The sequence below is a fragment of the Poecile atricapillus genome, chromosome 2, assembly GCF_030490865.1.
Source record: "Poecile atricapillus isolate bPoeAtr1 chromosome 2, bPoeAtr1.hap1, whole genome shotgun sequence".
In the NCBI taxonomy this organism is placed as follows: domain Eukaryota; kingdom Metazoa; phylum Chordata; class Aves; order Passeriformes; family Paridae; genus Poecile; species Poecile atricapillus.
Genome location: NC_081250.1, coordinates 23,554,752 through 23,580,403, shown reverse-complemented (window position 1 = coordinate 23,580,403; position 25,652 = coordinate 23,554,752). Strand labels below are relative to the sequence as shown.

The 25,652-nt window shown below is 35.4% G+C and overlaps 1 protein-coding gene across 5 annotated transcripts in view; it reads right to left on the bottom strand.

Annotated features, from left to right (window-relative positions):
- Window positions 1-25,652, bottom strand: part of ANKIB1 (ankyrin repeat and IBR domain containing 1) — an 88,368-nt gene that overhangs the window by 10,345 nt on the left and 52,371 nt on the right. For all 5 annotated transcript variants that reach the window (XM_058833771.1, XM_058833770.1, XM_058833768.1 and 2 more), the window contains 10 exons: window positions 19,625-19,742; window positions 15,982-16,190; window positions 13,658-13,746; window positions 11,806-11,950; window positions 10,341-10,507; window positions 6,120-6,208; window positions 4,983-5,113; window positions 896-1,030; window positions 263-349; window positions 102-168 (listed from right to left, as the gene is read on the bottom strand). In XM_058833771.1, coding sequence (XP_058689754.1) covers window positions 102-168; window positions 263-349; window positions 896-1,030; window positions 4,983-5,113; window positions 6,120-6,208; window positions 10,341-10,507; window positions 11,806-11,950; window positions 13,658-13,746; window positions 15,982-16,190; window positions 19,625-19,742 — 1,237 coding nt within the window. The remainder of the gene's footprint in view (window positions 1-101; window positions 169-262; window positions 350-895; window positions 1,031-4,982; window positions 5,114-6,119; window positions 6,209-10,340; window positions 10,508-11,805; window positions 11,951-13,657; window positions 13,747-15,981; window positions 16,191-19,624; window positions 19,743-25,652) is intronic.

Genomic DNA, 25,652 nt, shown 5'->3' with positions numbered 1-25,652 from the left:
ACAGCAGGCTTGATGTGAGCACTACTCAAAAAAGAACAGTTTAGCCACAACTGTGTTGATCTGATTTCAAATCAAAGGCACAGATCACAGCAAATACTTACTTCCACTTAGAGCTCTACTCAACTGCTCCATCTTTTCTTTGGCTGTTTTTAGAAGGCGCTGTTCTAACTAGAAAAAGAAAGTAAGTAAAACACAATAATAGAATTATTTTTGGATTAATAAAACAGAAACAAACATCAGTAAAAAATGGCTTGACCCACACCTGGTAGCTAAGTTCATGGTTCTTAAATCTTGTATAATAGTGCATAAACCTATCAAGCTCTTGGAATCTTCTATGCTTCTTTTCAGCCTGGAAAATAATGGAGAAGCAAAAGAAACCAAAATAAATCTTATCATTTGATACAACAATCACCATTAGATATAATTAAATAATGAACTGTTTCTATTCAGACTATATTTAAAGTATTGTACACAGTGCTGAGTGCCATGTAAGTAAAGAGACAAAATTAATTTTTGAAATTCACAAGGCTGCAAATACTGCAGCCAAAGAATTGCTACACTGTCATGCCTGCTATATAAAGCAGCTTTCCAAAAGCCAAAATTAAGGCATGTCTTCTGTAGTGCACAGCAGCTAATTACAGGACCAGCATGCTCATTTCACAAAAGGAAACCATGTCACAGAGCAGTAAAATGACTTAAGTCACCAGTGGTTGTTAACAAAGTCAAAAGCAGAAATCTTATGCATCCACAAGTAGGTAGTACTTTCTTTTTCTCTGATATGTTTGAGATTGTATTTTTACATTTGGAACTGTGGTTTGGAAGAATTTTGATTAAACTTATCCTGAATGGAGAATTGCAGCCTTGCTGCTATTTTTCAAATACACACATTCGTTACCTCTACTGTCATCTCCTTGGACTGTTCCTCTACATGCTGAATAACTTCATAGCGAGTGCATCTGTAGTAGCCTCCAGTGGAAGAGCTGTGCTTCTTCCACTCTTCTAAGCATATCCAGCAAAAGTCATATTTGCACTTCAGAAGAAAACAGAAAAAAAAAATAAATTGAAATGTCTTAGGTTTGACATCATTATTCCTTTATGGACAACTTAATTAACAGCATTCTGAGTGTAAAAAAATTTTGAGGAGCCGCCTTCCTAGTTTACTTACTCAGATCTGTCTATGAAACTATATCAAACCATGTCAGTCATCATTTTTGTGCCTTGCATCATTAGACTGTATTGGATCTACATGTTAAGTTTTAAGTGAAGGAAATAAAACAAATGGTAAATACAGCTGATCAGGCCTGGTTTTTCTGTTATTGTTAAAAAAAAAGTCCCATTTCTTTAAATAACAAACTATTTATTAATAAATATTTATTAACAAAATAAGAAACTATTAATGAGAAAGAGTGAATTTTTTTTTTCCTAATATTACTTAAAAAACCATGATTATTGGTGCTTTTGTCATGTGGTGTTCCTGATACAAAATATTGATAACAACTACTAAAGCAAGAGAGAAATCTGAACATAAACTCTGATGAGTGACTACTTCCAGGTGAGCCTTTTCTGCACTGAGTAAAGTGCTTTCAAAATGGGTAAAACCTTACAAGGAGGTGTAAGGTGACTTATTCAGGCTTCTCTGCATCAGAGAAGATCAAACTGTGTTAAATATTCTCAATTCAGCAGTGAGTTAATTTCAAAATAACTGGAAGCTATTTGTGGACAGATAAGCAAAAGACAATTTGGTGAATCATGTTTATCTGTCTTACAGATGAGGAAAGAAAATTTACATTAATGAATATTAAGCCTGGTGTATTATTAGTGGCATTTGACAAATTAAATTGCATTTCTTCTCTCTTTGATAAAAGTTTAACCTTTCCAGGAATACCTACTCCATACCAGATGTGTTTGTCTGTAGTTATTTTATGTTATCACTTAGATGTATTACAGGAAGGAATGAAATCTAATTCTTGCATTGTACATTTGCTAATTTTGTCTCAAAAATCAGTAGTGCTGATTTTCTTCTAAAAAAACAATGAAGACCAGAATATTTCTTCTTCTTGCGCTGCTCCTTCTTGTTTTCAAACATTTTTTAAAGCTGCTGGTTTATAAAAAAGGGTGACAAGTGCTGAGAATGAAGTACAAGAACAACTGTGTAAGTGTGGAGTATCATTGCATCATTTGCCTACCATTCAAAACCATTAATATTCATTAAAAGAGAAAGAAATCAATACAAAATATTCAAAAGATCATATGAAACAAGGTGGTTCACAGGTAACTGAACTAATAAAGCTTGACTTCCTATTAATTTATGTATATATGCTCCTACTGCAACAATCTCAACTCTCCCAAATTATCTCCCATCTGACCACTTCATTGTATTTATCTTTCAATCTCTCATATCTCCAAAAGCCTCCTCAAATCCAAGATTCACACAGTGTTCCCAGACCCTCCTCCCAGAATCTCAGTCTCATTAGACATTCAAAACCACATCAGCTGTTTCTACACACTTTCAAAACCCAAAATCATTTTCAAGAAGGGCAAGGACAGCCCTGGAAACTACAGCCTGTCAGGCTCACTTCAGTGCATGGTAAAATCATGGAAAAGATTACTCTGGGAGGTACTGAAAAATACCTGGAGGACAATGCAGTCATTGGTCACAGCCAGCACAGCTTTATCAGGGGAGGTCCTGCCTGTCAAACCCAATTCCCTCATGTGACAGGGTAACCCACCCAGCTGAACAAGAGAAGCCAGGTGATGTAACCTTTTTGGACTTCAGCAGAGCTTATGATGATCTCTCACAGCCTCCTTCTGGACAAAACATCCAGCACAGTGCTGGATAACCATGTTACAAATGGCTTCACTTGGACACAGGCTTTGAAAGAATACTGGGTTTGCCAATTACACTAAATGGGGAGGAGTGGTCCACTCTCTTGAAGGCAGGAAAAGGCTCTTCACCAGAGGGGGGCTGGGCACTGGAACAGGGAAGTGTTCACAGCACCAAGCCTGACAGAGTTTAAGAAGTGTCTGGACAAAGCTCTCAGGCACATGGTGTGACTCGTGGGGTGTCCTGCACAGGGCCAGGAGCTGGACTTGTAATCCTGGTGGATCCTCTCCAACTCAGCATATTCTACGATTAACTCCTCAGCTCTGTCTTATGTGTCTTTATGATCACTGAGCCTTGTATCATCACCACCTGAGCTTAACAAATCCCATCTGCTGCCTTGCCATGGTCTAAGCCAAGCATGATGGGTAATTGCTGAGCCCGTAACAACTGGGTAGGTATTTCAGCCTCTCCCTTGGTGGCAGTACACATGAAGTCTCTGCACCATACAGCTACCAAGTTTCATGAAACTTGCAGCAATTTATTATCTATGAACAACCTCCTCTTCCTTGAAATCAAAGTACCCATAAGGCTAAAAAACAACTATAGATGGTGGAGTGAGAAAACAGGACTGAGTAAGCCTTGCCTTTAGAAGATGCACTCATAAAACAACGAGAAAATGCCTGCTTAAGTACAGAAAACAGGGTTTTATGAGTAAGGAGTATCCCCCTCTACACCAAGGTACATGCTAGATGCTAAGAAGCAGCCGCAGCCCATCATGTAGTAGGCCTGAGCAGACCTCCCTTCAAAAAAAGGTAGAACCTCCATCAGGGATTGTTACTTCAGCAGAGGAAGAGAGAAGGGAGATGACCACAATTCCTTGTGTTCAAGCTCTGCAATTACCTTCCTCACCAGGCTGAGGGGAGGCAGCTTCTGCCTGCTGAGAATTCTCCGTGACAAAAAGAATCTGACTGTTTTAAGGACACTTCAAGCTGCCTATAAGCATCAAAAAAGAGACGAGACCTCTGGTTGTCACCTATTGCCTTAGAAAGGTAAATTATCTACATTCATCAGTGTTTAATGGCCAAAGTCTTCTCCAGCCTGAAGCTGCTTTGTTCAACTGAGCTCACTAGCAACAGCTGCAACAAACATACGTTAATAGAGTTTTAGAAATATGGAACTTAAGAACTCTTTTTAAAATCATTTAAGACAAAAAACTCCAAACCAGCAAACTTGGCATAAATGAAAGTGTAGGAGAATGTTCTCTGCTGCCAATGATACCAAAAAAAGCCCTGATCTTCAATTCGTATCACAGAGAGAATATGTAACAATATAAAGAAAATGGGATCTGCATAGCAATAGAGACCTTCGCATTTTCAGAAAAATAAAGAGAATTACTTTCTAAATCTGTTAGCCTTTTATTGTAGGCCAACTATGTCAAGTGTTCACTACTTTCTTATTTTTAATGACGCTCCTCCAAGAGGTAATAGTTGTAGTTATGTAAGATATTTCTGACATAAAGAAACAATTTTCTAAATATGCTGCTTTTAACTAACTTGAGCGAGAAAGCATTTTCAAATCATACTGAACTCATGGCAAAAATATTCCTTCTATTTTGGTAGCACAGTGCAAACTTGTGACTAATTTTCTGGCTGCTGTCATCAATAAATTTCCTTTGGAATCACTCTTTGCTGTCTTTTCATTCCTACTGATTAATTCCTGTTTACAGTTTTCCACCTAAATTTCTCTTGCTTTGTTGCTATATTAGAGAAATAATGAGAAAGAAAAATATGGTAAGGGAAAACTTTCATTAGAGCTAAGCCTTCCTTAAAATCTTACATCTGCCAATTAAAACTGTTCTTCTACATTATTAATGACTATTAAACCATCAATTATTTCTGCTTCATACTATATTGGTAATTATTCTTAGGTGTTTATGAAATGTCAATCATTATAATGTACACTTGTCAACCAAACAGATTTCAGTAAATACTAAACATTTTCTAAATACACATAACCTGCTCATTATCTGATTCTTGCAACAGGTTCCACTGCTATCAGGCATGACCCTTCAGAGGTTTTGGACCTCTGTGATCCTAAAATATATACAGGACATACAAAGCTGAATTCCTCAAGAAATCCCATGATGGGTCCTTCTTACCTTAGCACACTGCATATGATTGCAGCCCTCATTCTTCTGGATTGGAGACTTGCAGTTGGCACAAGGTTTGGAGTTGGTCAGTAACCACAGGCAGTTGGCAGCGTCCTCATAGGCCTCACTCACTCCCACAACTTTTTGAGGGTGACAGGAGGATGTGGAGCATGCAAAAATAGAGAGGTTGAAACTGTGCTTGTGTAATCTTGTGTGAGAATCAGATTAAGAATGATGCAAGTTTCCCTATTTCTTTACAAAATATGGAAGTTTTTTCTGTTATATATTTCTCACATATATTTTATTATTACATTTTCTAATTTATACATATATAATATTAATACACTTATTATTTCAATGTGTTTCCACACATCTATTTTAATACAAATTTATATACAGTATATGTGACAATTACAATATATTAAAGGGGCAAATACATGTATGAAAAAAGCACGTAGTTATTTTGCCTCTTTGTAAAATTTTCTATGCTTTCCAAAATATTTACAACATATTATGGAAAGGGTCTGAACTGTGGTAACCAAGTGAGTATATATTCAAATTGCTGTCATCTTTTCTTTTTTTTTTAACATCAACTAAGAAAATATCTGTCCTGTATAAACCCAAACCCATTATTAATTTTTTTTTTCAGTAAATATTACATATCATTAAGCCATTTCCTACAACTCCCTTGCAGGTCACCCTCAACTTTACCATTATTATCATCTATTGGCTTGAATTAGTTTTAAAACAATAAAAATCTTCATGGAACACTACTCAATCATGGGAGTAGACTGAGCTAAAAATCAAAATTGGGCAGGGTAAATGAGGTTATATGCAGGAATAAATTGACTAATTAATGAAACAAAGCTTTAAAAGGAAGGAGTTTTGCATACCCTGACTGAACAACACATGTATTTTGTGGGGAGGAATGTTCTACCAAGAACAGTTTACCATAGTGCTGCAGTTAAAGTGTAAGCATCCCCTCATTCAGGAGTATCGTTTTCTTCCCCTTTTACCCCATTTTTCAACCAATGTTGAAACCAGTTTTTACTTAATGCAACTAAAAAAAAAATCTGTCTAAACCCAAAAGATCAAAATGGTAGCAAAACACCCGTGCCCTCCCTGTCAGCCCTGCATGGCTCTTACGTTCTTCTGGTTTCATTTCAGATATTTTCTGTAGCCAGTCCTTCCAGGTCTGGCAGTCACAGGGTTCATGTGCTTCACCAAGACATTCCCTGAAAAATAAAGTGTATACACAATTACTTACAACTCAGAGATTTAGAATTAAAGTCGAAACTGGTTCAAGCCCCTCCCCCCCCCCCCCCCAAAGACATGCTCAGAATTCAATTGTCAGGAAAAAAAAAGCCAGCTAAATAACATTGTTTTAAAATACACTTAGACTACTTGCTCAAAAGCATGGATGACCATTATTAATAAAGTATTTAAATGAGACAGGAAAGGAAAGAAGCTTCTTAAGATTACAATCTGAAATAAATCAGCTGGCTTGCAGTTTGTTCTTACACCTGGGTATTACTTTAGTGCTACAAAAGTGCTCATACAGTTTCTGTGATAAAAGTAAACCAGACTAGAGAGTTTATCCAAAAGCAGGTAGTTTGCTATAGCAGAAATGTATTTTTGTAGAATTACTTGCATCTGTTCAGTTGCAATAATCAACCTTTAACTAGATTCAAGCTTTTAATCTAGAACAAGATTGAAGCCCTTCAACACCAGCACCAAGTATTTATGCATATTTACTCCTACCACCAGGGTGTCTTAAATGTGGGCTTGAACTTATTTACATGGACACAGTGGAGTAATGAGTCTCTTGAGCTTCTCCTGAAGTTCCTTCTAGGATTAAGGATGGCAATCACTACTACACAGTGGCAGCAGATATATGGCTTCCAGATGGTGCTTCAGTGTGGATGTGTCAATATGCACTCCGGATTTGTAATAGCTCCTTTTTTTCTACTAGGATGGCAGCAAATAGCCTCAGACATCTGCCATATCAAAGTAAATAATTTCACATGGGCAGCAGCTCAATCAGAGCATACACAAGTTTGCTGCAGATCCAGTGGTGAACTGCTCTCTTGCAGCGCAGGTTCAGAAGCTACATCAGTACTCTTCTGATTGCCTTTGTCCACATTTTAAACAGGAATTCAGGAACAAAGAAAAGGTTATGGGAACAGTTTTGAACTTTTTTCCCCTTAGCTAGTCTGCTAACAAAAAAGCTTAAATTCAGTACACATGCATCTCTGGTTTAGACTTAAGATCTTAGCTGGGAAAGATTGTACTAGAATGAATAACTGGTGTGTAATAAGGTGATTTCAGCCTTGGTTGAAAGTTAACACCTTTCATATCTGTGGGACAGTAGGACAGTTAAATCATTGACTTCAAGAGTGCCAAGACTCACAATATTTTTTGCCAAAAAGGATTGAAACTAGCAAAGATTTAACACTGACCAGCTCAGTTTTAAGTTAAAAGCTGATTGATTAGTCAGTCTTTTATGGGGGGTGGGAGGAGGGTCATGTGTCTTTGATACTTTCAAATTTGTAAATCGGTGGATTTTTAATGAAGTTCAGTCATATCTATTTCTAAACCTTTACATCTATATCTATCTATATATGACACTTACAACGGTTCTTCAAAAACAACTTCTCATGGAAGAAGCTCTTTCCTCAGCCCACCCCAAAACAAGCATTTTTATGCTGGGATGTCATTTTACTAGAGTAAGAGCATTGAGCCTACTGTTCATGAAAGTTTTTGTGAAAGTTGCATTTTGGATAGACTTCCTGACAGCAGTGAATGAAAGGAACTAAGACTGAGCAGCTGTGCCAATTAACAGCATGAGCCTCCCCAGACGCCTTGCTCAATACTCAGCAGGATGATTTATTTGAAGGCGCAGCACATACTTATTAAAATTGTAGCAAGTTTCAACACAACAAGTTAAAATTCATGGAAGGCCTAAAAACATCACCAAAGAAGAATGTAGTTCTGGTTTTTTTTTCCCCTCTCATGATAATATATTTTGAACCAAAACAGGAAAACACCGTTGCAACTTAAAACTGGTGTCCCAGTAGTTGTCACTCCTGCCGAACGAGACTCTGCCCCTTGCCCATATCTAGGATGAAAGGAGTGAGGACTGACGGTACAAAATTAAGTGTGCACTGACTGCTAAGACTGTTTTCCACAAGTGTCTGCTTGTTACAATTCCTTGTGCTTCTGAAACTGGATGAAAGGGGTTCTAACATGTTGAATGGATCTGATAATAAACTGATGTAGGATTTGTGCACAGTTTTAATGTATACTACATTTAAATAATTCAGAATACTTTTTCTGAAAGGGAACAGGATTTTGTATTTGCCACAATTGATTACATTTTGTTGAAGATGCTGTTAGTGGTGTGTAATAAAAACTGAATAAATTCTAAGGAACTCTCCATTGAAGAGGAACATTCCTACTCTGACATTAAAAAGAAAAAAAAAAAAAGAAATTGCTCAATGGACTCAGAGAATTTTCCTGCTTTTATGAGCAGGAAGGCTATAGATATAAAAAAAAGTAAATTATTATCTAGGGGTTGGTTTTCTAATACATAAATTCTGAAGAATCTCTTACTAAATGCAGCATCAATTGCTATTACAGTGTCTAAGCTGTAGATTACCGGGATAAAACTTGCAGAACTGAAAGAAATATGGGATTCTGGGATGTGCTAATGGAAATTTAAAGAGACAAAGCAAGCTCCCTTTAAACACACAGTGATGATGAAACTCTTGAACTGAGAATGCACTTTTTCTTCAGAGGAATTTATTCATACATAGAGTTTTTGTATGGTAAGACTAGTGGGGTGTCCTTAGCAAATGGTTCTAATTTGAGGTACTGCAGGATGCTTTCATTGCTAACAGAACTTTCTTGCCATTGCTGAAACTCTCCATTCACTTTTGTGGGAATGAAAAAAAAGGCTTTGGAAAGGCCTTCTTGGACATTTTCTTGCTAACTGTGCAGTATTTCAAAGCATTAATTAAAAAAAAAATATACAGAAATATTAACAGGAAACATAAAACCCCCATTTCTCTTAAAAATTAGTCACTCAGAGAACATTTTCAGCCTCAGAGAACATTCTGGGGAATTACTACATTCATTTAATGTAAAGGAAGCACAAGCTACCATTGTCTGAAGGTTCATGTCAATATGACACTGAAGTGATCTCAGGTTCCTTCAGGTTAATGTAAAAATTGTTTGTCTGTCATCAGAAGCAAGGATGAGAGGATGGTACCTTCAGGTGGAATAGTACTAAGTTTTATTGTATGTTCATTGGTAAAAAAACATTTTCTGGTTTGTTTCCATGGGATTTGTTTCTTTTTGAGTTCTACATTCATTGTAAATAACCTCTTCCGAAGTTCTGTTTTCTGGCTTCTGTCGTTGTTTCATTAGGTCTTTTTTTTTTTCCTCCTCTTTCTCCTTTCATTCATATGGGGAAAGAACTAAAATCAGAAGCATCTTTCATTAAGAATTATGATATTTGGAATCAAGCAGATGATTTAGGATGTCCTTGTATCATGGTTTCAATTGAAGAATTGCTGAGCCTGTCTAAATGTCTGTACTTTGGTTGACCCTTTTTTATTTTCCAAGAACATAAAGAAGTCCCACTACAATAGTCATAAATTGTCAGTCTGATAATGTCAAGGAAAAATATGCCAATTCTTTTTTACTTTTGTTGATGCTGTTACGTCCTTTTCTAGGAAGTGCTGAAGATTGGCAGTCTGAGGGTTGTTTTACGAAATATCTGGCTTTTTACTCCTTCTTGAGCTTGTACTCATCTTAAAACTCAGTAGAAGATAACAGAAAGAAAAAGTGCTGAACCTGAAGTGAAACAAAGATTGGAGTGATCCTGGAAACAGAATAGCTGTGTGTGAAGTAAATGGTTCTTCATGGCCCCATTTAAACTCCAGCTTCTTTGATGTGATTCTAGCAAAATTCAGAAAAATCTAAACATTGCTGCTTTTTTTACACTACAATTGAGAATGTGCCACGTTTCGATTATACAACTATCCAGACACAAAAATCCCTGTTCCAATATCCCATTTCTCCTCTGTCCCCTCAGAACAGAACATCACAACACTCCATGCTGTTGTTTTGCACCTAACAGAGCCAATAATGACTGTTGGATTATAAATTTTTGCAGTGCCCCAAAACGCTACAATATTTGTGCACATGAGCTTATTTAGTGCATGGATAGAGGATAGTACAGTCATACACCATTCCATACTAATTTCTGTCACACTCTTGGTGCCACGTGGGACTCTTGAATTAGTCCCTGGAATAGCAGTGTCTGTGAGGTTATGTAGATGCAGGTAAGTTTCCAGTACTAACCAGCAGAAAAGATGTCCTTTTCCACAATCTACTGCAGGGGCTTTTAGCATAGGGAAGCTAAGTGTATCTGATCCTGTTGAATTTGACCCTTGTCTTGTTAACCTTACTGCTCTTTCACAGCCAGGTATGGGACACCATTTAATAGCAGGATTATTTTCAACAAAGGCCTGTGGGGAAAACAAGAAAAAAAGCAAAATATTGTACCACATAAGATCAGATTTTATTCTTGATTTAAAACAATCTGTATTCATAATCTTCCTTTGAAGGAACAGAGCCAAAAACTGTAACGCCAGTCTTGTAGCTACAAGGACAGACTTTTAAATGTAGTTCTAGAAAGCAAATTATTGAATTTCCACTTTTTTTTTTTAGTAACAACAGTACTTCAAACTTACACTAAGAATGAAATTACTTACATTCCAAACAAAATGTTCAACCACTGTGAGTTAAATCCTTTATGATGTGGCTTATAGTAAACTTCTGCTATATACACACTGGCAGTACCTTTATTAACAGAACTGATTCTTTCAGTTGTAAGAACGAAAACCTTACTGTTTAAACAAAAATCCCACAATAAACCAGAAATCAGAACTAGACTAACTCAATAATTTATTTCCCATATTTTTTGGCTAACGTATCAGGCCTTCTTTTGTGAAAACTGTATATAATAAATGAGGGGAAAAAAGAAACTTCCACTACTTTGCTTCAAACCTATTCTGATCATCAGTCACTTGAAATAAAATATGCAAAAGATGAGTCAGATCTGGTAATTTAATTTGCATCTTACTGTGTATTAAAGAGACTTGTTGCAGAGAAAGTACTGTACTGTAAATGAAAAAATATTTCTGTACCTCTGCCCTGCCACTACTGATAAAGCAGCACATTTCTCAAGACTAGTTCATTACTACACTAGTATAAAAGAAGAAAGTTGAATTAAAAGATTACTTTTAAAAACAAATTGCAATGATGAAAACAAATACATTAAAAAACCCAGGAAAACCAAATCAAGCTTTTCCTACTCTACCCACATACAACAAGCATGTCAAGCATTGTACTAGGAAGTTTTTTAAAAGGAAACAGGTACTATTTCTGAATGCAGTAAAAATAATCTGAAAGCTTTCAAAATTTCAGATTGCAAACACAAACAGCTCTGACTGATTAAAACCTTCATATCACCTGTTACAAAAATGAGTTTGATCAAATTATTTTATGAATACTGCATTAGGCAACATACTATGGAAATGGCATTTCTACTTAAGGAATATATGAAGTGTTTCTTTTTTTCTCCATGGTACAACAAACATTGATATTATGCTATATAAGAGCCAATACATGTTTGTACATATTTGTTTATCAATTTCTACTTGGAAAGTTATAGATACATTGGAGCATTTCATACAGAAGCTTTAAGTCACTTTTTATAAAATGGAATAGAGGTCAAGAGTACAAGAACAGTTTGATAATTTACCTTAATGTCAAATTGAAGGTATCTCTTGTCCATTTCCTTGGAAACCACACTTTCTATGATGTCTACAGGCACAAGCTGGAAACAATCATATGCTGGGCAAAAAATGTTGTGAGCTTCACCTTCCTGAATTTTCAGATTCAGAAATCTGCCAGAATTTTTCCAGTCATTATTTGTGAATAAAAGTAAAAGTTAAAAGGCTGTTGAGTACTTTACACTATGTTCACATGTATTTACAATGATTACTTTTTAAACAGAGAATAAGAACTATCCCTTTCTGCTCAAAAGAGCTACAAATTTGATGAACAACGTAATTAAAAAAAATAACACTGTCATGGTTCAACTATGAGCATCATCAGCAATATTTAGCTCTATGTTTGTGGTTTCCATTTATCAGACAGCTCTGCAATGTTTAATTAAACTGAGCATTACTTCTACTTTAAATCAGAAACAGAATATCCAAGTGTAATTAATCTAGGAAATAATTAATTGAATATGCAATTAATTCCTACAACTCTGCTAATAAAACTAGGTCTGTTTTTGGACATGAATGTCTAAATGGCGACCTTATTAGTCCCTGACCACCAGAACATAAGACAGAACAAACTCAAAAATCTGCTGAATGCTGGACTTTAACAGTTGTTTAGTTTCAAAGCTGTAACAGGCTTATTAATCTGACATCAAGGATGATACCATTCTAACTTTAATCATTTAAAGGACAGGCAGTTATTCTAAGGTAGTCACCTGAGATCCTTTAATAGTTAAGGTAAAGATACCTCTTTACCTTAAATTCATCCCATCTGAGATTTTTATCTTAGAATTGGGTAATTCAGTCCTGGCTACACTCCAAGTGACTTAGGAATGACTGGCTCAGAAGGATGAATTCCACCCTTGATGTGCCACCACAAACACTTGCCACTGAGCTGTGGCTCTGAGCTGGACCCTGTGTCCTGTACAAAGGACACACAGTTCAGCAGCCAAATTAGAAGCTCCACATCAAACCAGCGATCTCTTGGTAACTCCTACATCCTGCCCAAGGATTTGCTAGGCAAGAGAAGCACAACTAACAATTTTCTTGCCACTGAAAAGAACTGCCTTTGGAAAGCTCATATGGAAAAGAAAGTGCTCTTCCTTAGCACCAGGCCAACGGGTTCATAGGAATGGGGCTGATCTGCAGTAGGAGTAGCTGCACTGAAATGGTGCTGTAACAAGACACTACAGGGGTAGAGATCAAGTAGTGCAATCTCCTGAATGGGGACACAGATGACTACAAAGCACTGCATAGAGATATAATTATTCCTGGGAAATATGATTAATATTTATACTACCATCTGAGTTTTTCACTGGCATGACTACTCTGACCTATGCAGTAACAAGAGCGTTAGATTAATAGAATTTCTAAGTAAAATCTACCCCTCAGTTATTAACCCTCAACATAAAGAAAGAATTTTAATAGCTTTTCTGATTGGAAATGGATTCACAATGCCTACTTTTAGTGTTCTAAACTCAGAGATGGAATTAAGCATGTGCTTAATTTAGAAACTGTAAACCCCAATGCTGCAACACCACACACACACACTGAACAAATCAAGAGTAGGCTTATCTATTTACACACAAGATTAAAACATTTGATTAATAATTTTGCTTAGTCAGTACCAAAACAAACATTACATAAGCCTAAACCAGTTGGTAACAGATGTTTGAATGACAGCTAAAATATTTGTTAGGTTCAAACCAGCAAGTCTTTGAAACCCAAACAGTACTTAAACATTAGCTATTTATGGTCTCTGTTCTTTCCTGCTCAACATAGCCAGTATGAAAGTTTCCCAAATGATAGAGAAGTACATATACTCACGCCTCCCAGCAAGCTCTGCAGAAGTCATGTCCACAAGGCATATCCACTGGGTCTTCAAACACAGAAATATTACACATGCAAATGTCACACTGTAAATGACAAAAATGCTTCTGATTAAGAAATACCCTAAAGATTTTTGTATTGTTAGCAGAATGAGTTATGTTGGAAAATCTCAGCAAAAATTTAAAGAAGTGCTCAGTAGGGGAAATAAATCTAACTATTCAGAAAAAAAAAAAAACTATTCAGAAAAAAAAAAAAAGTTATTTAAACAATAGGAATGTGAAAGATTTAGTATATCTGTTTCCATAACTCCCTATCCAGAGAACACATTTTGGGCTGCTTTTTGCCGCGTCCTTGAGCTCAGGAAGTGCTTCACCCTGGAGAGTGCTGGAATCTCAGAGTTAGAGTTCTAGGTGCAAATGGGGGCTGTGTTTTTCATCAGCTTCACAGACAGCCAGAAATTAGTTTGGAGATAATAGAAGCCACAGAAAATGTTTAGTATCTCACACAGTCAGGTCTAAATCAAGGTTTAATCAGGGAGCAGTTTGAGTGTGCAGCAGCAGCAAATACTTTAAGTAATAACTTAAAGTATTACTTTAAGTAAATTTATTACTTTAAGAAATAACCTACATATATATAATTTTTTTAAAAGACTGAGTTTTTTGATCAAAATGAAGAGTAAGTTACACAACAAATACTCCAACAGAATAACTGCTGATTTTTTCAGAAGTAGCTAGTAAATTAAAAATAACACTGAATAAATAACACTGAGACTCTTACTCTGAAATAGTTAAAGAGTAAGGATGAAAATACTCATTGCTTATGGTTATATGTGGAAATAAATATTAATGTTCTTAAAGAAATGCAAAAGGATTTTTCTTTTCATTGAAACAAAGACACCATGAAAATGTATTTCAACTTTCAATGCATAAGGTATTATATACACATAGAACATTTTCAGAAAGTTAGCCTGTGGTATGCTACTTTAAAAGCACTTACATTACAGCCAAAACAAAATCAAACAAAAAAAATGGCCTTTAGAGTGTAAAACTCAGTGAATATATGTATTGTTCCTTCAGTCTTTTAGCCTTATTGTCTTGCCAAAATTAAATATTTTAAAAGTTGACAATGCATTACAAATAATTTTGTTTTAAATGTATCTTTAAAGTAAGGAATTTAATGAAGTCCTGAGCTCAAAACGTCAAAAAAATCCCATTCACTATAACTGTTTATAAAATAGGATGCAAAGGAGCTTTACACCTTGTGGCTTTATTTAATCCCTTCCTTTTAGTTTTCATTTTGCTGGCAAAATGGGATTTGATGGTTCAGAAAAGATTCTTAAACAACTAGAAATGCTAAATGTGTATCTCTGGACTTGGATTGAGACACACTAGATCAATAATGGCAATCATTGTCCAAACCTGCATTCCTGGCTTATGGACCATCAATGAAAAACAGAACATAAAGTGTAAAACTGAAGACATATAATCTGTTCAACATTTTAATTGGGAATTATTCACAGACAATATTTAACTGCCAATAAATAAAGAAATGAATGTACAATAACAATATAAATTCTATATAGCTTCTTTTACAGTATTCTACAATTAAAGTAAAATATTTCTCTGCAGGAATGCAAGATCTTAATTTTAACATGAGATTTAGGGATGATCCATTTGAAAGACTGAATGTAATATTCTAAAAAAATGCTTAGATCATGGAGCAATAGTTTTATAATGCTGCAGCTGTGGACTATTAAAAAGAGAACTCTGTCTTCCAAAAGAGCCACACAGATTTTAATGAAAGGCGCTTTCATATTTCAAATTTGCAATAGCTTTGTAAACTGCTTGAAGCAGCCCACACATAGTAAAAGTAATTATAAGCTTACAGTACACTAGTGGGCTGACATTTCAAAATGCAGACAAAGACAATTTTGTTTTCTAAAGAAAAAATTTTCAAAAGGCAGGGTTCACAGAACTGCATACATTCAGGGAAATGGATACAATGGAAGTGAACATCTTGATAGGGATGAGATGAGAAGTTCAAAAGAGCCAAATGCACTGATGTGACTGTAGGTGTCTAAAGTGAGAGTTTGTGAGTGACAGCCAAGGTAAAAACAGAATGGTTTGTATTTGCCAGATGCTCAACTGCTTTATCATATAGAATGTTTAAGGTGTCAACTTCTCTGATCACCACTTCTGGAAAGAGAAACACTTTATACTTCCACAAAGGTATTTTTGGCAGCTCCCCTGTCTACACAGGTGCACTGTGTTTAGAAGTCAGCTGTTTTACCCTGCTGGTTTGAGATGGAACTATAAATTTACCACAGCTGTGTCCATGTCTCCTGGTGAGGGGCTGATTTCATCAGGGGAAGTGACAGAGGAGCGAGTAGTGCGTGGAGTTCGCGGGGAAGGGAGCGTGTCCCACGCGTTGTATCCGCTCGGAGGGGGAGTTGGCATCTGAACCCCTGAACGCTGGCAGCAATTCTCTGGGTTACACATCCAGGCTTCAAGTAACTTCTCCCTGTCCCAGTCTTCCAGAAATATAGAGATACAGGAAATTATGCACCTGACAAAGTTTAAAACATATTTTGCACCCTCAAAAGAATATATAAACATTAAACAAAAACAAAATAAAATTAACTATAAAAAAGTGTGATAGAATGGAGCTTCAGACATTATATTTCAGAGAACACATTCCAAGATAATATGTAATGCATTACATTTTTGTAAATAACTGCATCACAAGCATCTCCTTTCCCTGTAATATGTCTTAACATTATTTTTGTTATTTATTTACAGCAACTGTAGTAGCTAGAAGACTCAATTTAAAACCAGAACTGTACTGATTTTCACAGACAGATGAAAACATACCAGCCCTCACACCACTGAATTTTCATTTTTTTTCTTTTTATGAAAAAAAGTAATTGTTTAATATGGATTCAACTTTATCTGTTGTGTGTTTGGTTTTTTTTTAATGAAGCAGGAAATACAGGAAGAAGACTAACATCTAACTGGATTACAAGAAGGTTTGTGACTTAATGAGTTTCCAGTCTTTATATATATGCACATAAATTATGTGTTTCTGGGGGGGGGAAAAATCTACCTGAGTGTAAAGAAAATTTTATATATTCTCACTACATTTTATTCTAAGTGTTAGTGAATGTTTTACTTTTATTCATAATTAACACTGCCCATTATACACAAAGAACAACTTGTGAAACAAAATATCTTAACACTAAATCAGATCTTTCTTCACAATTGTTTGAAATGTATTCTGTTTCTGATTCCTATGATTAACACCAAAGGTATCTTCAGAACAGCAGGTTTTTCTACCAAAAATACTTAGAAGTTCTCATTTAAATATTAATCTATCAAATTCCTATGCAGATTTGAATCTAAATTCATCAATACTAGATGCAGATTAGACAAATTTGAATTTCATAAATTATAAGGAATTTCCCAATTTTTCCTACTACTTTAAATAAATATGTTAAAGTTTGGGGATTTTTTCAAGTGCTGGGTACTCCCAAAGAAACAGCAATGTTATTAACAAAAAGATGTTTTATTTTTATAAGGAAAATATAGTTTTCCCATACTGTATTAGTGCTGGGAAAAAAGATATGTGTTCTAAGCACTGAACTTAGTAAAAGTAGTGCCCCGTTTAAAAAAAAATTATTTGAGCTGCAGATGATTTATTGATAAGGTCCTTACATATCTAAGCTAAAACATCACAGGTTAAATGTTTAAAGATATGGATCCTGAACACATCTACACTTCAAAATTTATAAATTTTATCAGCATTTTTCATACTACCCTGAATTTATAACCTTTCAGAGAGAGGCTGACTGATGTTAAGATACAGATAAAATTTGCTAGAAATTTTCTTGGGCTTCTTTGTTGCACCGTATCTTTAAAATTAGCAAGGGTTAAGACACTAAATGGATCCTCTGTGTTCTCTTTACTAACTTACGAATTTTAGTAAAACACAAGGTAGTTATATTTGTTGAACTGCATGTTTTTTATCCTGAAATCAATTGCTGCATAATGAACTAGAAGAGAAATAATGTTGAAAAAACACTTGCAGAAAAACTGTAAAGTTATCTGCTTTTGTGACTGCCACAAAAACATTTTTTTCATCTTGGCTTTAATTCTACATGCTTCTGTCTCTCGATTAAAAGGAAAAAAAGGAAAATACACTCTTAATGTCTGTGTCGATAAATTGATATATTTGTACAATAAAAGAAAGCAAAGGATGGTGGATTAAATATTATATGCCTGTAAACTATTAAACTTAGTATATAAGCATGATCTCTCCAAGAATTTAAAACATGCTTTTCATACCTTGTGTGAATTAAACCAAGATTTCATATTATTTTTTTGTGAATTTCAAGATTTAATGCCAAAAATTATGATTTGTCATTTGATGTCAATTCTCTAAACTTCTGCAAATACCTGAGTTATTTCCTAAGCTGAATCAATACAGCTACAGGCAAAACAGTTGACTTTCTTATGACTTGCTAATTGTCCGTGCTTCTTTCTGTGCACTGGCCAATTGCATTAAGTTACCAGAACATCACTAAGGCAACATCAGTAGAATGACCTTTCCAACACAGACTGATTTCTTCTCAATTTTCAATTCCTGTTTGCTAGATGCTGGCAGACATTTCTCCACAATTTACATCAACCTCACTGATTTTCAACTAATTGCAGACTGAGCTGAGAGTTTTAACAGTATTGCCACAATTTTCCTCTTCAAAATATCTGCACAAGTTGTGGAGGCTACTCAGTCAAGTATTTATAATTTTTAGCCTTACTGGGAATATTCTGAGAATACAATTCACCATTCAAATATTGCACATATTATAAACACAATATAAGAATTAAAGAATCAACATAAAAATATATACGTATATGTATATATAAGACTGTGCCTTAAATATCATACTACTGGCACAAGCTCATGTTTACTTAATTCAATGTTAAAAGGAACACAAATACCAGCTATGGAATAGAATGTAAAAGAGATCAGTTTCAGGTACCACAACTCCTCATGAAAGTGTACCAAAAGCTGTGGGTTTAAAATAATGTCTTTTCTATTTCATTTTTCCCTCTCCCACTGACTTTAACAAGGAGCCCACAAAAATAAAAGGGGATAAAAGCTTAATCCAGCAACACAGTGATGAGCACGCAAACCATTAACTGCCTGAGTAGCTCCTTTGGCATAAAGTAACAATGCAGATGCTTCAGTAAGCATAAGTTTTGAATCATTGAATCAAAGCCTACAGCTTACACAGAGTTTCAGAGATACTTTTGTCTGGAGAAAACACACTGAATTCAGTATATCCCCTTTCTGACAACCCCAGTTAAACTTGAACAAGAGTACAGACTTACTTTGGTGAAAATAAACTAGTTAGATATGCACATGGAAAAGCATACCCTGGATTAAAAGTGTAACTATAAAAAATCCTCCAAAGGACATACACTCATATAATTTAAACCCCAAGGCAATTTCCAGCCACTTATTACAGTGGTCAGACTGCTTTTATTGCAAGAAAAAATAAATTTTAAAAATGTTGATCCAGTTTTATACACAAATACATAGTGGCAGAAAACCAATGGTCTGACAAAAATAGGTTTGATGAATTTGACTTTTCTGACATATAAGACCATGTAAGTTTTACTCCCATGTCTCTCACCAAAAATAGGGCAGTTCTGTTTTTCCACACTGCTTAAGGTAAACTGTCTTCCATTTTAATTCCTAGTTTGAATCACTTTTCTGTTGGCTTCCCTGTCTGTCTCAATGTTTTTTGACATACTGCAGCTGTACTTCTTTCTGAAGTACTGTGTGGTCTGTTTCATGCTATTAACCATTACTTCTCTTTTACTTGGAAATAAAGTGCAAACATAAAACTGTGGTTTTGAATTTGCTGAAAGCAGTTTCTTTAGATTAAAGGTTTGGGATTACCGTGTGCCCGAAGTAGAGCTTCTGCAGTAAAGAGAGGAGCTTGAAGCATGTCAGCAGATTCCACAATCAGCATATCCTTAAGCCTTCGCAGATCTTGAAGTCTTAGCCCCTCATATGGCTTTAAGAAGAAGAAGAAAGATAATTTATGTATAATATTTTCAAGTTAGTCTCTAATATAATATAAGAAAGAAAGCATTCAAAGCTCTGTTACTGATCACCATCTCAACTGTGAGGCAGTATGGGACAAAATTTATTCATTGTGCACACCAATGACCATGCAAAGCTATATGGAAACACTCTGTGGAACACTCTATATGAAAGAACTCTAAAGTTCATGATAACAGGAAGCCATCAATGATAAGCTAGCCTAACACTGACTCTCTCTCCACAAAAAAGCTAGATTTTCACAGAAAATCTAGTTTTTAGTCTAGATGAACTTTGATTCAGTGATTAGGCCTCAGGTGGAATAGGTATGAGAACGCATGACAAGATTTGAACTAAGGATTTAGAGAAGAGCCAGATAAGGGACAGGTTGTCATACACTGCATACAGATTCTCTGACACTATACATTAATTGAGATCCCATTAACTCTGAATTGGTCTGGGGAAGGATACATTGAAACATTAGACAGTGAGAAGTTTGTGAGCAGAATCCAGTATCTGGATCTTCTGAGGCAATATCACCCTTTCAGAAGCAAATTCAGTCTTGCATAGGACAGATGAGACATGCAATTAGATGCTCATAGAAACACTATGAGGGTTGAGGTTGGAAGGGACCTTCAAATGTCATTTGTTTCAACCTTCTTCCTCAATCAGGGTCACTTAGAGCCAGCTGCCCAGGACAATGTTCAGATGGCTTTTGGGTATCTCCAAGGCTGGGGATATACTGTACATGGAGATACCAAAACTCTTTCTGAGAAACAATGGCCAACTCTCACAGCCCTACAGAGAGCAAATCATACAGCTGCCTTCCCCGTTTGGAGATCCATTCCCTTACTACAGCATTAAAAAAGGTCAAATCAGAAAGACAAAAAGAAATAATTTTAGGATTCTGAATTAGCTCCAACCAAGTGAGCAGAGATACACACATATGTTTGCAGACTGCTTTTTAAAAACTAAGAAAGGAAGACTATGACAGCAAATAATGTATTTGTTAGCGTTGCAGTAGTATTGCCCTATAGGTAGGAATAGAAAAAAAAGTGGGAGGGTCTATAAAGGGAATGGATACTGAAAGGATATGTAAAAACCACTATTCTTATATGCACTGATTTTATTTATATATTTAAAGGGTAAGCTAACAGTAAGTTAACAATACATTTAAAGCATTTGATATAAAGTGTTACATGTTCAGAACTAATCAGGAACACGCCCACCAAATGACAGTTGTCTCCAGCAATTTGGAGACGGAAGGACACAGCAGCAGTGGTGACAGATAATGACAGTTAAGGCTATGTGTCGTTATGTACTGTCTATATTTTGGTTTTATGCAGACCACAGTCCAGGACTCTCCAGTGCTAGATTACAAGGACACAAATGTATGCATAAATACGTAGACAGAAAGCAAAAGGCTGGTTGTATCTTTGTGAGGTTACAATCTAAATAAAAGTCTGCTCTCTAAGGATAACAAGCAAAAGGCAGAAGTGATGAGGAGAATGGACACCCTGGATTTCTAAATGATTTTGTTCTTTTGCGATACCTACTCTAAAAATGTAACTTGCTTCCTGTATTCCAGACATCATAATTAACTCCACAATACATCTAAAACCATAGCTGACTCACACAAGGACATCTCCTGTTAGCTAATCAGTGAAATAAACAGGTGCTTCTGCATACTAGAAACTTGTCATCAGCAAGAGTAATGCTCCACAGATCTGCACTGGGTCTTTGTTCTTTTTGAGAAAGCAAGCAAAGCAGAAGAGAAGTGACCTGTGAGTGTCCTGACCTGTATCATGATTGCTCAAGTTCAGGCAGTTTCTTTATGTCCTTCCAGTGCTGATCATGCATGACTCAGTAAAGGACAATCTGAACGTTAATGACTTGCACTGAAATAAATCTGGGCCGCTTGGATTAATAACAGTCTGGAATTTAACTGACCTTCTTAACTTATTACAGAAGAGATAATTTTTAAAAAACATTTCAGAGGGACAGGGATAGAAACAACTGTGAACTAGAATGGTTATCATTGTGCTGTATATACAGCAAAAAAATAGAAGCAAAATGGTCATGACTGAATCTGAACTCCATTTTGAATTGCAATTGTAAAGCAATCAGCTGTGTCAGCATAACATTACTCAATTCTTTAAGACCATACACATCATAAGAAAAAATATCTTTTCTGTTAAACTTGCAACATATAAGCATATTTTAGGACCTGGTATTTTATCCTGAAGTGCAGATATGTTCAGAATTATATTTAACTGATTGGTTCTAGGTCAAACACTGGCAAGTATCTCCCCTTGAGTAACAGACTATTATATTATCTCAGCTGGAGCATGCCACACAACCCAGCAGGGAGTTTTGGATCATCAGTTTTTAAGAATCCTAATTTTATCTTTTTAAGTAATGAGGGAACGTTCCCTAAGAATGTGTTTGAAACATCAGACATTTGTTTCATAAAATAACATATGAGCCCACAAAAGAAGCTGAAAGGAAAGAAATTTTAGACTGGCACTATTAAGGAGGCTAATCTGGAAATTCCAGAGTGAAGACTTTATACAATGGGAACCTTAAAAATGTTAATGTGTACAATGCAATCTTGTAGAGATTCGTGAAGATACAGTCTTTAGCTATGAGGATGTAACATACATCTAATATGCAGAGGTTTGTTTTTAACTACTTCAAACACTGATGACTTATCTCTGCAATGCCTCATGCTGTAAAGGATTTTGATTACAGTTTACGATGCTTGAAGACCTCCTTTAATGGTCAATTATGCAGGAACTCTTTATTGATATTTGCTGTGAAAAAGACATTGTTCAATATTGGCATCATTTAACTATATAATGATTTCAAAATATACTGTTAGAGTAACTACTTTAATGCATTGCTGACCTTCTTACTACAGATTCCAACACTTCTGTATTCTCAAGAGCCCCTCTTTGAAATTATTTTCTTCTCCAGTTTTTACTACTAACATTTAGATATAATAAATTATACTTTTTTTTTCCTCCAGAAAGTATTTTAGTTATGTAAGCTGATTATTTTAACAGTTAATTTCAAACTATTATTACTTTCTTCTCTTTTAAAGCACCATTAAAATAGATGGGGAAAAGTAACTCTTTGCTAAAGTGATGATTATATAATTAAATGGTGCCCAAACACATCATGTAAACATCCTTCTTTATGGGTGGATGGAGTTCTACAGTTAATGGAATAATATATTGAAATATTATTTATACTCCATTTAACTCATTCAAGTAAAATTATATGCACTATATATATATATTTTGAGACTACATATATATTAACTAAATGTAGTCCCCTTCTCTCCTTTCACTTCATAAACCATCCTCTACCTGTAGAGATAAAATAAATTTGAATAATTTAAGATAACTCTTTGCACTTATGGTATTTATATTACTTATATATTTATATGACATTAATTCAGGAACTGGAAAAAATCATTCCAGTTATTATACACTCAGTAAATCTGTGATACACTCACTAGCAGTGTATTTCTTCAGTATTCCATGGCATATATGTAAAAGGAATAAAGAAATTATATATTTTGCTATTGCATAAGGTATTTCACTGTGTCTGACTGAGTACCAAAATGGTTCTGGATGATCTGCTCTAAGGTACTGCTCATTCCCAGGTGCTATGTAAATTTAAAATATTACATGATTTGATTGAAAGGAAGGACCCTTTCAGTCTGAGGACTCCCAGGGATACATTACCAAGACAAATATGCTCTCATGCTACAACAATCAGCAATGTAAAAGACTGTGCAAAAGAACAACCAAAATCTGTAAAAGCAGCTCAAGAACAGTCACTTACTGTCATATTATTTTGTGTATCTTTAATTAGATTTAAAAGATAGATTTAGATTTTGTGCAACAAAGATTTATTTTTTTTTTGAGAGTATTCATCAAAGTAAGAGCAAAGAATCAAATAAAAAAGGATTGTGCTCTCCTGTAAACATAGCAGGCCTGGAAGGGATACTTGGAAGTATCATCCCAGACACTACTGTGCAGATCTTAAACACTGGAGTTAAGCCCATTTGGCTGTTTTGTCTGGGAAGAAACTCTATTCATGGTTTTCAAATGTTTTATCTTTTCCTGTAACCTTCATTCAAAAGATGCAGTTCCTTTGAAAATGCATTTCTTAGTGTTCAAAGTTTTTTAATTATTCATGAATGAATATTTTCTGTTTTGGAAGAATGTTGAATGGCAACAATTACAAGCTGAATACTATGCTAAACAAGCATTTTTTACACTTTGTCCCTCAGTGTTTAATAATATATAAAAATGAAACTGAGAGAAAAAAAAGCAGAGGATCATCCTTGAGAGGCATTTCTGGTGAAGCATCTGTGCTCTGGGGTTTTTGACAGAGGCATCACCATAGCCAGTGAGTGGTAAGTGCAGTTGTCACTGCCCATCTCAGACATTTGTATACCAACCTGGAGGATGAGGACATGCAGTCATTTGGAGCACAGCTCAGTGCAACTCTTTCTAAGGCTGTTTTTTCAACTGCTTTTGGCACTCTGGGGGCTAAGACTGAAAGATTAACTTCTCCTGGCTACATGCTCTTGGCATCTCCCTTGTGCCAGCATTTGTTCTCTTAGAGATAAACAAGATGTTAGAGAAATTATCCCACTGGAAAGCCATAAAGAAAGGGGGGAAAAACCAGCAGGGAGCACATGAAGACAGAATTGTTCTATGTAAATCCCCAAGGTCATCAATAGATGTACCAAATTCCAAGCTGACATTTTTTGGCTTGTGAACATTTAGAACACATGGGAAAGCTGCCCTGGTATGTGAGATGGACAACTGTACAGTCCCTTGTAACTATCAAGTCTTGAAGCTGGTTTTGATCAGCATCTACCTCTCAGGCATGAGACAACATCTTCTCTTGCAGAAAAGCCTATTCAAGTGGCTCTTGATTTGTTCCACCCATATCTGTAAGTTCCTCGTCCTCTCACCTGTGCTGGTGCATATGCCAGCAAACCCCTGGTTTATGATGATAACAGCTATTCAACTTAAATAATACAGTTACATATTACCACTCTTTAAAACTTTTTCTTCTTTTAAGCCAAAACATTGCTATGATCCAGCTGAAAACATAACCTTCTGAATAGCTCTACTTGCATAACCAAAGGAGTGGTAAGCTGCAACTGTGGCTAGAAATGGCTGCAGCCTTTTAAAGTGTTTCTGCCAAAAGAGAAAATACAATTTCAAACTATCTTCCTACAATTTGGATGCCTCTACATGGAAATATTCAGAGAAATTAAAGTGAGTTAATTTGCTATTTCAACATACTAAATATATTAAACCTCATCTCTAAATGTCTTATATAGGAATAAACTATCTAATTAAGGCTGTTTATATTTGAATTTCTATGAGAAAAATGGTCAAAAAATTAAATGGACTTTCTTACTTGCAAATAAAAGTGACCATGAGTCGCATTTTTGAGGGGAACAGTTAATGTGATCTAAGCCCAGCTAGTAAAAGGCTAAGCCATGCTATTTCTGAAGGGAGCAACCATACAGAAATCTACTGTCCTTTAATTTAAAGAGAATTAATCTGTAATATTTACTGAATCATATAATTTATCTATGTATTCTTATTTAGAATTTTAGTTAACTAAAATCTGATCATGAAAGGGGAGGGAACTTGTACTCTGAATCTTTTTGGTCAAATTATCTTTATGGAATCACAGTAAGGCGTAACAGAACTCAATCCAATTTTTTGTCAGTGAACTGTCTCTCTCTTTCAAAAATTTACTTGGAAGTAACACCACTTGTTAATATCTGTTTTTCATACAAATTCTGGTATGCAGTAGCTTCAGGCATCATGTTATAAAACAAGAA